General features: G+C 36.5%; 1 protein-coding gene across 5 annotated transcripts in view; it reads left to right on the forward strand.

Annotated features, from left to right (window-relative positions):
- Nucleotides 1–13,517, forward strand: part of LAMA2 (laminin subunit alpha 2) — a 634,923-nt gene that overhangs the window by 387,167 nt on the left and 234,239 nt on the right. For all 5 annotated transcript variants that reach the window (XM_016956287.4, XM_054686299.2, XM_054686300.2 and 2 more), the window contains 2 exons: nucleotides 5,648–5,734; nucleotides 13,178–13,389. In XM_016956287.4, the coding sequence (XP_016811776.1) occupies nucleotides 5,648–5,734; nucleotides 13,178–13,389 (299 nt within the window). The remainder of the gene's footprint in view (nucleotides 1–5,647; nucleotides 5,735–13,177; nucleotides 13,390–13,517) is intronic.

The raw sequence follows: 13,517 nt of genomic DNA on the forward strand, positions 1-13,517 counted from the left end.
GAAAAAAAAAAAAGGGGAGCTAAAGGTTGACGCAACCTTCATGGGAAGTCTAAAGCTTAGTGATAGTTTTACCTTGGTGATTTATCTATTTAATCCCTGGTCATAAATCTTACAGATCACAAGCATTTTGGCTCCAAATTTCTTAGATAATATTGCTAAATAAATCAAATATGTAAGAAGATAGAGATAGATTGGTATAATTATTATGATGTATGAATACAGAGAAGCATATAATATTTAAATTATACATATATATCAACTTCATCAACTATTTATGGTGATCACTGTGCTTGGCCTTCTCATCTTGTTGATGTATATATTCTAGCTATAGATTGTAACTAGGCAGTAAAAGTTATCTGGAGAGAAGCAAATAACAATGTAACTATTTCGAATGTTTATATTCATTAATTTCTGGCATCACATAGCTTATAGGTTAAATAAAATATGAAAGAGACATGTGAATCTCTGCCTTTGAATACTTAGGATGTGTTTGAATATATAATATTATTGAAGTTGTTATAGATTTTCATCAGTTGTATAATAAAATATATTATTGGCACAAGGCTGGACAGAGATAGGCCCTCAATAAGTTCTATCTACTAATATCACTGTAAATACTACTGGTTTGTGTGGGTCAGGAATGCTGAAATTTAAGTTTTTGAAAGAATGAAACTCAAATTTGAGTTGACCTTTGGGCTCACTCAAGAGATCATATTGAATGCACGTTGTTAAAATTAATATAGAGAAATGTATTCCAAGACAATAGGTAAATTTAAGGAAACATTCAATTCAGCCATATTCTCTAGAAAATTGAGAATGCTCTAGATGTTTTAGTGCTCTTTCCTACACATTGTTTTATGTGCACATGGGAGATTATGATGGGTCTTCCTGGTTCCATATGCCAAAGGAAAAAACTAAAGTTCAGAGAAATTAAGTGCCTTGATAGTGATAATACAGCTTGCTTGTGGCAGAACCAATATTGGAACTCATATATTTTGAGTCACCTCTCTGTGCTTCTTCCAATGGGGCTACAGTAATAGAAACAATTACAGAAACATTGAAAAGAAGCAAAAAAAAACATCAATAGAATTTAATGTCAGACAAACTGTAAATGTTCACTGTAAAAATCAGTAAATCTTCACTGTTTGGCAAGAGTTATGTTAATTATGCTACATAGTTACAGTTATATTAACAGCTATGTTAATATAAGGGACTAGAGCAGGATGAGAAAACTGCAGATTTAATTCTTTAACTATTAACTAAATACCTTTCACGTTAAATCAACATATCTTAATTTGTTTAAAAATTTGTAAAAAAAAAAAAGGCAAAGTTTTTTAAAAAATTAATAAGTCGTATCTACAATTTATTATGGCAATATGCTTTCATACTTTTTCTGTATAAAAGGGTTTATCAAATCAATCATATTATTCCATTTTGCAGAATGGGAAACAGGTTTAGAGAAATGTATCGTTCAAAGACATACTTAGAAAATAAATCAAGTCTAATTAAAAAATGCAATTGTGGAGATTAAATCAGATTTCATAGTACTTAAAGGTAATTAAAGAAATAAGTGTTTGCTTAATGATTCTCCTAAGAATAAGTAGGAGAGATCATTGAACTGAAGAAGAAAATACTTAGAAACTTCAGAAATTTGTGACGCTAACACCAAAATCATGAAGTAAATGAATTTTTTCTTTTTCTCCTCTTCCTCTCAGTCCCTGCCCCTTTTCAGTTATGTGTGAATATTCTCATTATCCTCATCTCCAGCTTCTCCACTGACATTGTGTAGCCACTCAAAATGGTTTCTCTTGTCCTACCCAACTGTTCAAGATAATAATTAGTTGAAAGGAGTCCTGATCCCCTGTTGTGTATGCAAATACAGAACATGCCCTGATTTTCTAACCCTAATGATGGAAGTTTTAATTTTATACCCATTATTAAAGGAGTGCTTGTTTTATATCACATACAATCCCAAGAAGCAATTCATTATATTTTATTTCAAATGCATGACAGTTAAAGACACACAAAATATTCTCACACATTGACTTAATATGTGTTTAATTTTATTTTAGAGTATTGGATTAACTCTCTGTGGGAGCATTTAACGTTAGAACTGAATTTCAGGACCCACAGAAGGACCCACAGAAGAAGTTTCCCTAATGTCTGATAATCAGGAATTGTTGAGCTTCTATTGAGCAATTGTTTTGCTTTTGGCTTCTGGCTGCTCTGAATCATTTACCTGTTGATTGTTCCCTTTTGCATTAGCTGTGAAAAACCTCAAAGCCAAATGTTGATCCACCCTTATCAAATGAACATACGTTATAACATGCATTTTGAATTCTAAATACACCCTTAAGTTTATCTTTTTTTAGTATTTTTTTCTCTTTAACCTTGCTTTATTCTTAATGCACATATTTTGACAGATAGAATTAAATTCTTTTTAGAACAAGGTTAATTGTTTATGTATGCATTCACATACATAAACATATATAGATTGTTGACATAGTCACATGTATACACATGTATGTACACATATATATGCATACATATATACATGCTTATAAGTAGATTATAAAAATAAAAGTATATATTCAGCCATTAAGAGGGATTATTTTCATGTCCAGCTTTTTATTGGTTATCCCAATAACAGCTTCCCCTCCTCCCCTATTTGTGGAAAATGCCCGCTGCTCTTGGCTTTCTTGTGTTTCCTGTGGCGTGGTTTGGATAATCCAGGATGAAGAACATTTTCTGCTGGTGTGGAGCTAGCCAAATAGAGTTAAATGACATAATCTTGGAATCACTTGAGGTCAATGATGATCTCACAATTTCCTCTTTGTGTCACGGAACAATTAGCTTCATGTCTCGGCCAAAATCAGTGCTAAGTGACTGCATTTGCCAAGGCAAATTCTGTAGATGTTTTTTATTGTGCATGTTTATTTCTCACTCTAATTTTATTTTTGTTGTTGAATGCCATCCTCTGCCATAGCTGTAACTGCAATTACAGCAATAAGAGAGTGAATCTTCAGTTTATGTTGTTGAAAGAATATCAAAGCACAAATACAGATATATTTTATGAGAAAGTTTTATTTGGATGTGTTATGTCGAGTATCTATATTACTAGAAACTTAAACTTACTTAATTCTTACCAGTAGGTTTCAATGACAATTGGTTATAGGAAGAAGAGAATATCACATTAAGAATCTAAAGTCCTAGATCCCATACTAAATTCTCCTGGAAATTTTGTATATGACCTTGGTTAAAAACTGTGCCTGCCCTAACCAGCTCATAGGATTTTGTGAAAATGTGATAAAATTGTAAAAGTATTCTGAACTGTAAGGAGCTAGTCAAATTTAACATATTTTTATTGCCTAATTCTTTTCTCGAAAAAGTGTTGATTTTTGTCAGTGAGCACCTTTTACTTATGTTGGTTTTAACTGACATGTGAGTGTATTTAAGAATCTGAAATCTATTTTATGAATAGCTTTAAAGTGTCAAGGCCAGGTGCAATGGCTCATGCCTGTAATCCTAGCACTTTGGGAGGCCAAGGCAGGTGGATCACTTGAGGTCAGGAGTTCAAGACCAGCCTGGCCAATATGGTGAGACCCCATTTCTACTAAAAATACAAAAATGGGCCGGGCCTGGTAGCACCTGCCTGCAATCCCAGCTACTCAGGAGGCTGAGACACTAGAATCGCTTGAACCCAGTAGGCAGGGGTTTCAGTGAGCCAAGATTGCACCACTGCACTCCAGTCTGGGCAACAGAGCAAGACTCTGTCTCAAATAAAATAAAATAAAATATTTTTAAAAATGTCAGAAGCCTTGTCAACCACCATTGACAAGAGTTATGATAAACTGATTTAGGATTATAAAAAATAATTGGTATGGTTTTCTTTCAATCAGTGTAGTCCCACAGAGGTGGGAAACCCAGTGCTTCTGGTTGGAGTCAGTTTCTCAGTAAATGATGAGATAGTTACAGAATGCCAATTTTCAAAGAAGACATATATATGCTACAGAGATTGGTCAAAATGCAGTTCTCACTTTTATGTCTGAAAACAGTAACAGCAAATCACCGGATGTGGATGAGAGGAAATCCTTTTTTTTTATTTTATTTTAACCTGTGCATCTTCAGTGCAATCACAATCCTGTCAAGAAAATCACCCATAGTGAACTGTCTTTGGGTCATGCGTAGCAAAGTACAGGATGCTTTATAAAAGGAGATTCTTTACTCGCAGTGCACACGCTGGGTATGTCTTGTCTGCTGTTCATCACAGCTACCAGAACTCCTTAATGTGGAATCTTTGATCCAGATAATATTTATAAATTCAAAGCATCCCAGACCAGCCTTTATCTCCTTGACCCAGCAGATTCATTTAGACTTTCCACTGAGTTGAAATGTTGAAAATGATAGACTTACCTGGTCCTAATATCTTGCTAGTATCCCAAAAATAGGAAGAACTATTAAATCTTTACAGAACTACCCTGAGTTAAGCCAGAGAAATACTATTCAGAAATAGTGTTCATGATCTGATCTGCACCAAAGTTAAGAAAGTATTTCAAAGTAATTCAAGTGTCAGGAGCAGGATCAAATCAGGACTTGGAATGTTTAATTTGTTGTTATGTCTTTAATTCATTTAGCCATCAAGCAAGTCTCTATTGAATTGCCCTGTCATATATAATAGAAAACAAATCTACTTAGGGAAAACATAATAAGAGAAAGATTAATTGAGGGCATTTCCCTTTAAAACAGTAGCGCAGCAGACCTTACAGAATTCAAAATGGTTGATGGCCCTTCAGAGAGCCAGTCGAGAACCGCATTACCGTGTGTCAATCTTGGGGTAGGGGTTCATGTATGAGAGGTGCCTCTCACAAGGCAAAGAAGCATGGCTGGAGTGAAACATGTTGCTGAAAGCTAAAGCTAGCACCTGAGTTCTCTGTTGGTTCTTCATCTGGTGTTCAGCTCTATTGCTTCAGACCCAAATTAGAAATATGTGCAAAGAGAGAAGTGAATTTTGAAACATGCCAGAGGGTATGAGATGGCAAGGTTGCTTTTGTTTGGTTAGGTTTATGATAAGTTTAGGTAGAATATGCACACTTGATCTCTTCTGAAAGCTTTCCTGAGGATTCCATCAGTGTGAGGGCATACCTGCAAGGAAGCACATGCCGCAGCCTGCACACAGGCACGCCCCACTATGGCAGTAGCTGAAGAAGGAAGCACTGCCACCACCACTACCACATACTGAGATTTCCAAAATCACTAACAAATTTCTCCAGGCTGCTTCAAATTCAGAGGGACTTGGCTACAGAAGAAAGTATGTGAGGCTGCATATGTGCCAGGCCTGGAGGAATTTCTAAAAAGCAGCTATACATTTCCACTTGTTACTGATGATCACTACCCAGAGCAGTCGAAAGTCAGTTAATAACATGTCACAGGGATACTGCTCTCCACTGGGCTATATTCACGTCTGCAGAAATAGCAATGTCATTTCATCCTCCATTGGCCAGACCCTAATCTCTGTCTCTGGGGTGAGAATGACCAGCCTGTACTCTTTTGTCAGAGCAGTAGTGGAGAGAGAGAAATGAGAAAATGCTAATGTCTTTGTGTATGTCCTTCTTCCTTGTCCCTGTTTTCCACAACAACGTCAACATAGCTTTAGCCCAACGTGCCATTTAGACCGGAGTCTTGGATTGATCTGTGATGGATGCCCTGTCGGGTACACAGGACCACGCTGTGAGAGGTAAGAGTATACTACACTGTCTTGCAAAATGATTTCTACCTTGGGAGTTATAAAACCGCAGATACAATCATCCTTTGCATCATCCTTTGGAGAAAAATGGCCACACTCAATGAGGTGAAATAAAGTTTCTCAACGCACTTGTCAAACAAATGCATTATATTTTTGTAATTTATTTATTTTTCAGAAATTGCTTCATAAATCTTCATTCACTCAGAGAATATCTGATTAATGTTTTAATCTTAAAGGTTAAGTATTAACCTACAATCTTTGTAGAAAGTATTGCTCAAGTGGAAAGTCATGCACTTTAAGATTTATCTTACTGTCTGTGTAGGCACCATTTATTTTTCATAATTAGCTTTTTGTCCTTAAAATGTAGCTTAAATGCATAGTTCATAGTTCAGCAAGTGGTTCATAATTTACTTTAAATATACTTGAAAATAGAAACAAAATGTAATTTATTATCATGATTTATATCCTCTTCTAATTACTCCTAAACCAGTATTTTAATTCCTGTTGATTTTACTGGGTTGCTTTGCAGCGGAAACAAGAGTATTATTTTATGTAATTTGTGTGATTATATTTCCTTCTGAAATGTTTTTGAAGAAATAATTCTTCTATATATTCAGCCTCAGCATAAAAGTGATACAAACTTCCCCCTTGACATCATTGCCAAAAACAAAAACCTCCCTCTGGTTTCAGCCCTGGAAATAGTCCCTGCTGCCACCCTTCCTGGGAGGGAGGGGTGCAAAGGAAGTGACCTACTTTCACTCATCATCACTGAGGCTAACCCTGAAGAGGGCTGTTTCTGCCCGTCTTTTCCTGTCATCTTGGCAGCTATCACCCCTGTTTCAACCAGGATGCATAAAATTAATGAAGCAGGAGCCTATCACCCAGAGAGAATTTAGCTAGCAACTAGCAGTCTGTGGACAAAGTGCCAATGACAGTTCCTAGCAGCAACAAGTACTATTTGTGAGTATGGAAGCATCTGTAAATTAGGAATGAAAGAAAAAAAAATGAAACAAGCAGCATTTATTTGCAATCAAGAAACTAGATATCTTTAATTGTGTGTGTGTGTCTGTGTGTGTGTTTAAAGAAAGGCATGTGCATATTACTTACTATAATAGGAGAACATATCATTGCCAAGACAGATTTACATCAAGTGCCTAAACCCCCCAGTTCACTACAGGCAACCTTTTTTTAGCAACTGGAAAACGACAGCTGCTCTGTCATACAAGGCTATTAAATCCACTTATCTAGGTGAGCATGATCTCTGATGTATTTATATTGCTTTGCTTTATGTACTATACTCCCTATACATGTTAGACAATAGTTTCTGAACCATCTATAATTTAAAACCCTACATTTTATTTAACAAACATCTGTTTAGCAACTACCATGTGCTGGGTACAAGGCTAGACATTGGATATAAATAGATGCATTTTCCCATCCTTGCCCTCAGCACCTCACATCTTTCTTTAATGCAAGTGAGGATGGTTGCTTGTATTCTTGGGAGAATTCTATTTGAATAGTAAAAATCACCAAGGAGAGAAATACCTGACAGAAAGTATGATTTCCTGTCTAAAATCTGTATTAATCTGATTCAAAAGATGGCAACATGCATATGCAGTGTAATGAATGGCATATCTTATCTCCAGCTCAAGTTTTTCCACAGTTGATACCATGTTTTTCTAGCCAGAATTTAGATTAGGGTTTTCCAGGAATATTTAAGATTTATAATTTCATTGTATTTATGTAAGCCAAAAGAACACCTTAGATAGATCTAAAATATGAGGGAAACATTTTTTGTTTGAGGTGTGCCTGTTGAAGTAGAAGAGAGGGAAGATAAGGGTCAGGGTAAGGAGGAGATACTGGTTGCATTAAAAATCTTGTAATCAAAACCATTCTGTAAGTGATTTGTGTGATCAGCTTATGCACATCATCTAAATAAGACCAGAATTTAAAAACTAAATCAACATTTCCCAAATTGTAGATGTTCCTGGAATAAAGAATTCTGTGATCACATGAGTTTGGGAAGCATCCATTTGCATGTTAAAAGTTCTGGCATGTCCTACAGTGTGTAATGAAGAAATCTGTTCAATTTGTTTAGCTCAGCATTTCCTAAACTTATGTGGCCATAAACCCTCTGCTTTAACTATATAGCAAGAATATATCTCAGACTACAGCTCAGGTGAGACAAGAGTTAAAACTTTATAGTCTTTATCACAATTTAATTTCTATTTTGAGACCCCTTTCTCTATATGTGGGAACTGTGACGTCTTAGAAACATAATCTGAGCCCATTTCAAGTTGTTTTCTTCTCCTCTCTCCCAGCTTGAATCAAAGTTCTATTAAGCTTACCTAGTACCAAAGGCCTTATATGCAAGGGTAGAGGGGAGGGTATAATGTCTGTGTGTATATGTTGAGCAAGGGGACATGTGATAGGGCCAGCCAGTACTGAGTATTTCACCCAAGCATGTTTCTGCTGACCTATCCCTTTTTCTCCGTCCTCCTAATTACCTTTCCTTTCAGGTCTAGAAAGTCTCTCAACTACTTTCATTCCATTCTTAGAGGCACAGGAATCATTCAGCTTCTTTCATTCCATGCTAAGACCCACCAACATCTCTACCATCATCATTTTTCCATCTGCCTTTCCAAATCCATCCCATTTTCTATTTGAAAAAGGATGAGCTACATTTGTGGAACTGGTGGCTTTCAGAGCTCGGGGTCTGGCAGATTCCTATGTCTCTGCCTTTTGCCCTGTCAAATCCCTTCATTCAAACATGTAGCACAAGATGGCCTTGCTTCTTGAATCGAGGGGGTGAAGAGAAACAGTGAACAGGGGAATGGCCAAACAAGATACAACAAAACATGGACTGGTATTCTGTCACAAGTTGAACACTAGTTACAGCTTGGAAAACATTCACTTAGGGCCAAAACACCACTATTTTTGAGGTATCACTGCTTGGCTGGGGAATGATTTAAACAAAGGAAAAAAAGAGGCAGAGAGTGAGGGGAGAAGGTATTCATGATGATACCTTTGCTAAGATTCTAGACTTTTATCATCTGGACAAGAGGAGAACAAAAATAACAAAGAGACAGAATCTTGAAGGGCTAAAAGAGATTAAGTATGCAATTGGAATATCAAGACCAATTAAAAAGACTATTGAGCTAAAAGTGAGTCAAATGCTGAGGATACCTGCCTGATCGGACACTAAGTTACTTTCAGAATAAGTTTGTAACCTCAGCAACATGTCATACATTATGGAGAAGGCATTTCAAAAAGACAGGCAAGTTCATCTGGTGGATTCTATAGGACAACATGAAACTTAATGGGATACATAGACTTCTTAAACCCTCCCCGCTCCCCAGCTGGCAAATTTTTAACAACTCCTCCTTAAGTGATGAGAGAGGGGTCAAAAGCCAGGACTAATCTCACAATTGCCACTGAAAATGTGGAAGGTATTTGAATCTAATTACTTAATATTTTGAAAATTCATCTACAGTTTTATCCTCAAGATTCATACTAGATATCAAAGAAATTCCTTTTTGTTTCTTAAATTTCAGTTCCAAAATCCCATTTAGATTTTGTCTGCTTCAGAATGTCTGAATTCGAATCTTAAATTTCAGTTCCAAAATCCCATTTAGATTTTGTCGGCTTCAGAATGTCTGAATTCGAATCAAGTCTAATCACCCCTCTGATTACTATGCTCATGGGACCTTCTATTCACTTCTGAGTCTCCTTGTGCCTTTGGGTCCTGAATGCAGAGCATGTGCTACAGAAATAACAGAGGAGGGGCAGTTATACCTACTTGTATTACCGTTAGCAAAATTGTGACTCCAATTGAGGTGTCAAGAGGCCACTCATATGTGGTTGTGCAGTTTGTACACTGCACAAAGGCACTCAGGGAAGGGGAAGATTGAGGGCTTGAATCCAGTTTGCCCTCTTCTTTTCCATGAAGTCCCTGGGTGTCTAGTCTGTTTACTTTTTCTGCATGTGTCTAGAAAGGACAATTTCTTCCAACTTGTAAAAGGCACCATTTGAGCAGGGAAACACCCTCAGTCTTTTGCTGATTATGTCAAATGGGAGGAAGTAAGAACACAGCATTACAGCCATGCCTCTTTATACAGCAGCCACCCTCTTCTGTGCCTTTGCCAATACTGTTCCCTCTGCCTGGAAGATTGCAGCCCTTTCACTCCTCCACCCGAGACTAACTAATCCCTGTTCAGCTCCCAAAAGTCAGCACTATCATCCTGAAAATGTCCTTGATTGGGCCTAATCTGAGTTGGTTGCCCTTTTGTGTGCTGCCATAATAGCATTTGCATATCTCCAGTTGTTCTACTGCTACGTTTTAAAATGGGTATTCATTCTCCATGGACTGTAGTGTGAAGACTGTACCTTATTTGTATTAGTACCGTGTAAAAGTGCTCAGCTGATTTTTTTTAATGGGTTGGGAGAAACCAGAGCTTTTCTAATTGGCTTGGCTAGATTAAGCCAGCATTATATTGTTTCATTGTTTTCAGTGTATAGATAATAGAAATGTAGGCCGTGATTTTAGCCAAAAGTTGCTGAAAAAGTGATGGGGCAGAATGAGACAAAAGTCTCATCAGTGCGGTTGCTTTCTTCTCATTGTTGCTTCTCTGCATGTCCGCTCTTTTTCTACCTCTCCCTCTCTCTCTTCCTCTCTCCCTCCCTCCCTCTAACATTGTTCCTAAATTATCAATAGCAGCAAGTGTAACAAATAACTGCATGTGTTATCTGGAGTCTTATTTACATTTAAACGGTCCTTTTTCAAAATATTGCAATTTGATTTGAAAAAGTTAACAGATGTGGAAAGGAACAATGCCTTTGTTATGTCAAGATGTCCATTTCTAGCAAGGCATTCATTCGATAAACTATTTTTTAAAATGCACTCATTCTGCCTTGCATATGAAAATGAGAGGGCTTGACATTTCACATTACAATTATTTTTTGGTGGAGTGAAAAACCAAAGGACTGTGATTTAAACTAATTTTAATTAGGTGAATCCAACTTGATCAGACTCTAACACACTATTTTTATTAATAAAAGTTATATGATTAGCAGTATTATATTCTCTGACCTCAAATTACTTTTTAATTCCTAATGGAACACCTTCAGAAATCTCTAATACTGTTCTCTGTATAGAAACACACACCCATACACCAGTAATGTGCTGAAGTGTTGCAGAAAATAGTCCCACTTTCAGTAACATGGCATATGAATTTTCTATCACGTATATTCACAAATTTTCCTTACATGTCCTGCAAGAAAAAATAAATAAAAGACAGATGCTTCTTTAGTTATTCTATTTAATTATAGTTGTTTTCCTCCTGAAATGAGTTTTTTTTATTATGGAGAATTTCAGTCTTATTAATTGCTATCTAAGTTAAGAAAAATTCCCAGATCTCGTTATATAAATCTATCTCTCCGAAGGGCAGTAAGTCATCTTGAGGAAAGTGAGCTGAAAATAATAGGTTTTCGTTTGCTGTGATAATGATCATTGTATATCCTTATTCCAGTGGCACAAAGTCACTCTCTTAGTGGTAAACAAAATGAGATGTGAATATATGTGGATGTGATCATAAGCTCTGAATATTAAATAAGACAAGAAGAATCAGGTTAAAATTCAAAAGAATCTCCTTCTTTATCAAATGCCTCTCTTGAAGGGATTTTGGGGGAATTTTATGCACTCAAATTTTATTGCATATTTTATAATACAGAATTAACGAACAATTATATCTGTGGTTGGCAATATTCTTCTAAGCAGTATTTATGCAACTCATAAGTGTATAAAATCTTTTGTGAATATAAGTAATTTCATTTTAAAAATTATGATAAAAGATCAAATCTATGAATTATAGTACCTAAGTACCTACACATTTTCTAGAAAACTTAGAATCATCAATGTATCTGCACCAAATTAATGGCTCTGCCCCAGAATTGGGATTTGTTAAAGTACTCTCAATATAATGTACTGGATTTAAACCATTTTTATTTCAAATGGTAGAGAGCCTTTCTCTAAATAATGACTGCATATCTGTGAGTAGATGAGCATAAAAGTGGTGTACTACTGAGGAAATTATATTCTCCCACATTGTTTTTGATCCCCTTCAATTTTGACACTTGCTGCAAAAGACTTTATCTTGATAAGATGGCAAAGATAACAGAGCTAGCCTGACCATAAGATTCAGATGCCCTGTTCTGTTTCTCCTTTGGCAAATGTGGCTTAGTATAAAGTGTGAGCAAATGTCATTGAAAGAGAAGACAGAGCAGAATATAAATAGGCGCTGCCTATAAGGACGTTTCTGCACACCTGTAGCAGTAAGTTGCATTTTAAAACATAACATTTAGGTCAGAGAAAATTTGCTGCTATCGTTTTTAAAAATCTTCTTTGCCATGCCCTATAAACAAACTTTTGTTTTTCCAATAATATAATATATTATATAAATAGTTTTATATTATGTTATATATTATATAATATATATAATAATATATAATATATAATATAAATAGTTTTTGGTAAGAAAGAAAGAGCAGGAGACAAAGAAAGAAAGAGAGAAACAGAGAGAGGAAGGAAGGAAGGAAGGGAGGAAAGAGGGAGGGAGGGAGGAAGGAAGGAAGCAAGGAAGGAAGGAAGGGAGGAAAGAGGGAGGGAGGGAGGCAGGAAGGAAGGAAGCAAGGAAGGAAGGAAGAGAGAGAGAGAAAGAAAGAAAGAAAGAAAGGGAGAAAGACCTGGAGTTTGCTAATAGAGTTGGCAGGCACAGTTCAGTATCACCTTATGGCATATTCCCATCATATGCAGGCATGCTTTCTCAGACTTCCCTTTAGTAAAGCCTTCAATGAAAATTTGCCTCTGAATTCATATGCAAATACATACAAATAGATTATTAATTCAGATATACCCACAGCTCCCATCCAATTAATAAGAATCTTCTGAGTCACAGTTTCTAGTTAATAAATTCTGAACTCTTATTACTGAATTTCCTTGCGAGCCTGTTTCCTCATAACAAGTTCTGGCTGCAACAACAACAAAAAATGTGAACCTTACATATTTGTAGAGAAAATAACCAATTGGAGTAGAGACATATGATGTGTTGTACTACAAAGGCTTTCCAACATGGACCTGGATTCCTCCAGAGTGCCAGCAGCAGATTCTTATTATGCTTTGGTCTCATTTTCAGTGCCAGTGACAAGATTATATATTTTTTTCGGGCTGAAATCTAATTACTAGTGGGCTGGCAGGATATCATCTTGTATCTACACTGCAGTTGTAGAAAAACATTTTTTTAATCACTTTGCGTTTGAGAAAAGGAACACTTAAAAGGAAAATCCATCATCCTGGGAGAAGGGGAGAATGAAAAATATGTAAACATTGCCCCAACTGAGGTCCCCCCAAAGGCTCACTGATGAAATTTCTTGCCTTAGGTGTGCAGAAGGCTATTTTGGACAACCCTCTGTACCTGGAGGATCATGTCAGCCATGCCAATGCAATGACAACCTTGACTTCTCCATCCCTGGCAGCTGTGACAGCTTGTCTGGCTCCTGTCTGATATGTAAACCAGGTACAACAGGCCGGTACTGTGAGCTCTGTGCTGATGGATATTTTGGAGATGCAGTTGATGCAAAGAACTGTCAGCGTAAGTCCTGAACTATTGATGCCCCTGACAGAATTGATGTATTGTACCTCAAAGTAGCTGATGAGCTCTTGAGTGTGGATTGAAGAGTAGGAAATTATGTGGAATACATGGTTGATAGATGCATAGAA

This window comes from Pan troglodytes, chromosome 5 (genome assembly GCF_028858775.2).
Source record: "Pan troglodytes isolate AG18354 chromosome 5, NHGRI_mPanTro3-v2.0_pri, whole genome shotgun sequence".
NCBI classification, from domain to species: domain Eukaryota; kingdom Metazoa; phylum Chordata; class Mammalia; order Primates; family Hominidae; genus Pan; species Pan troglodytes.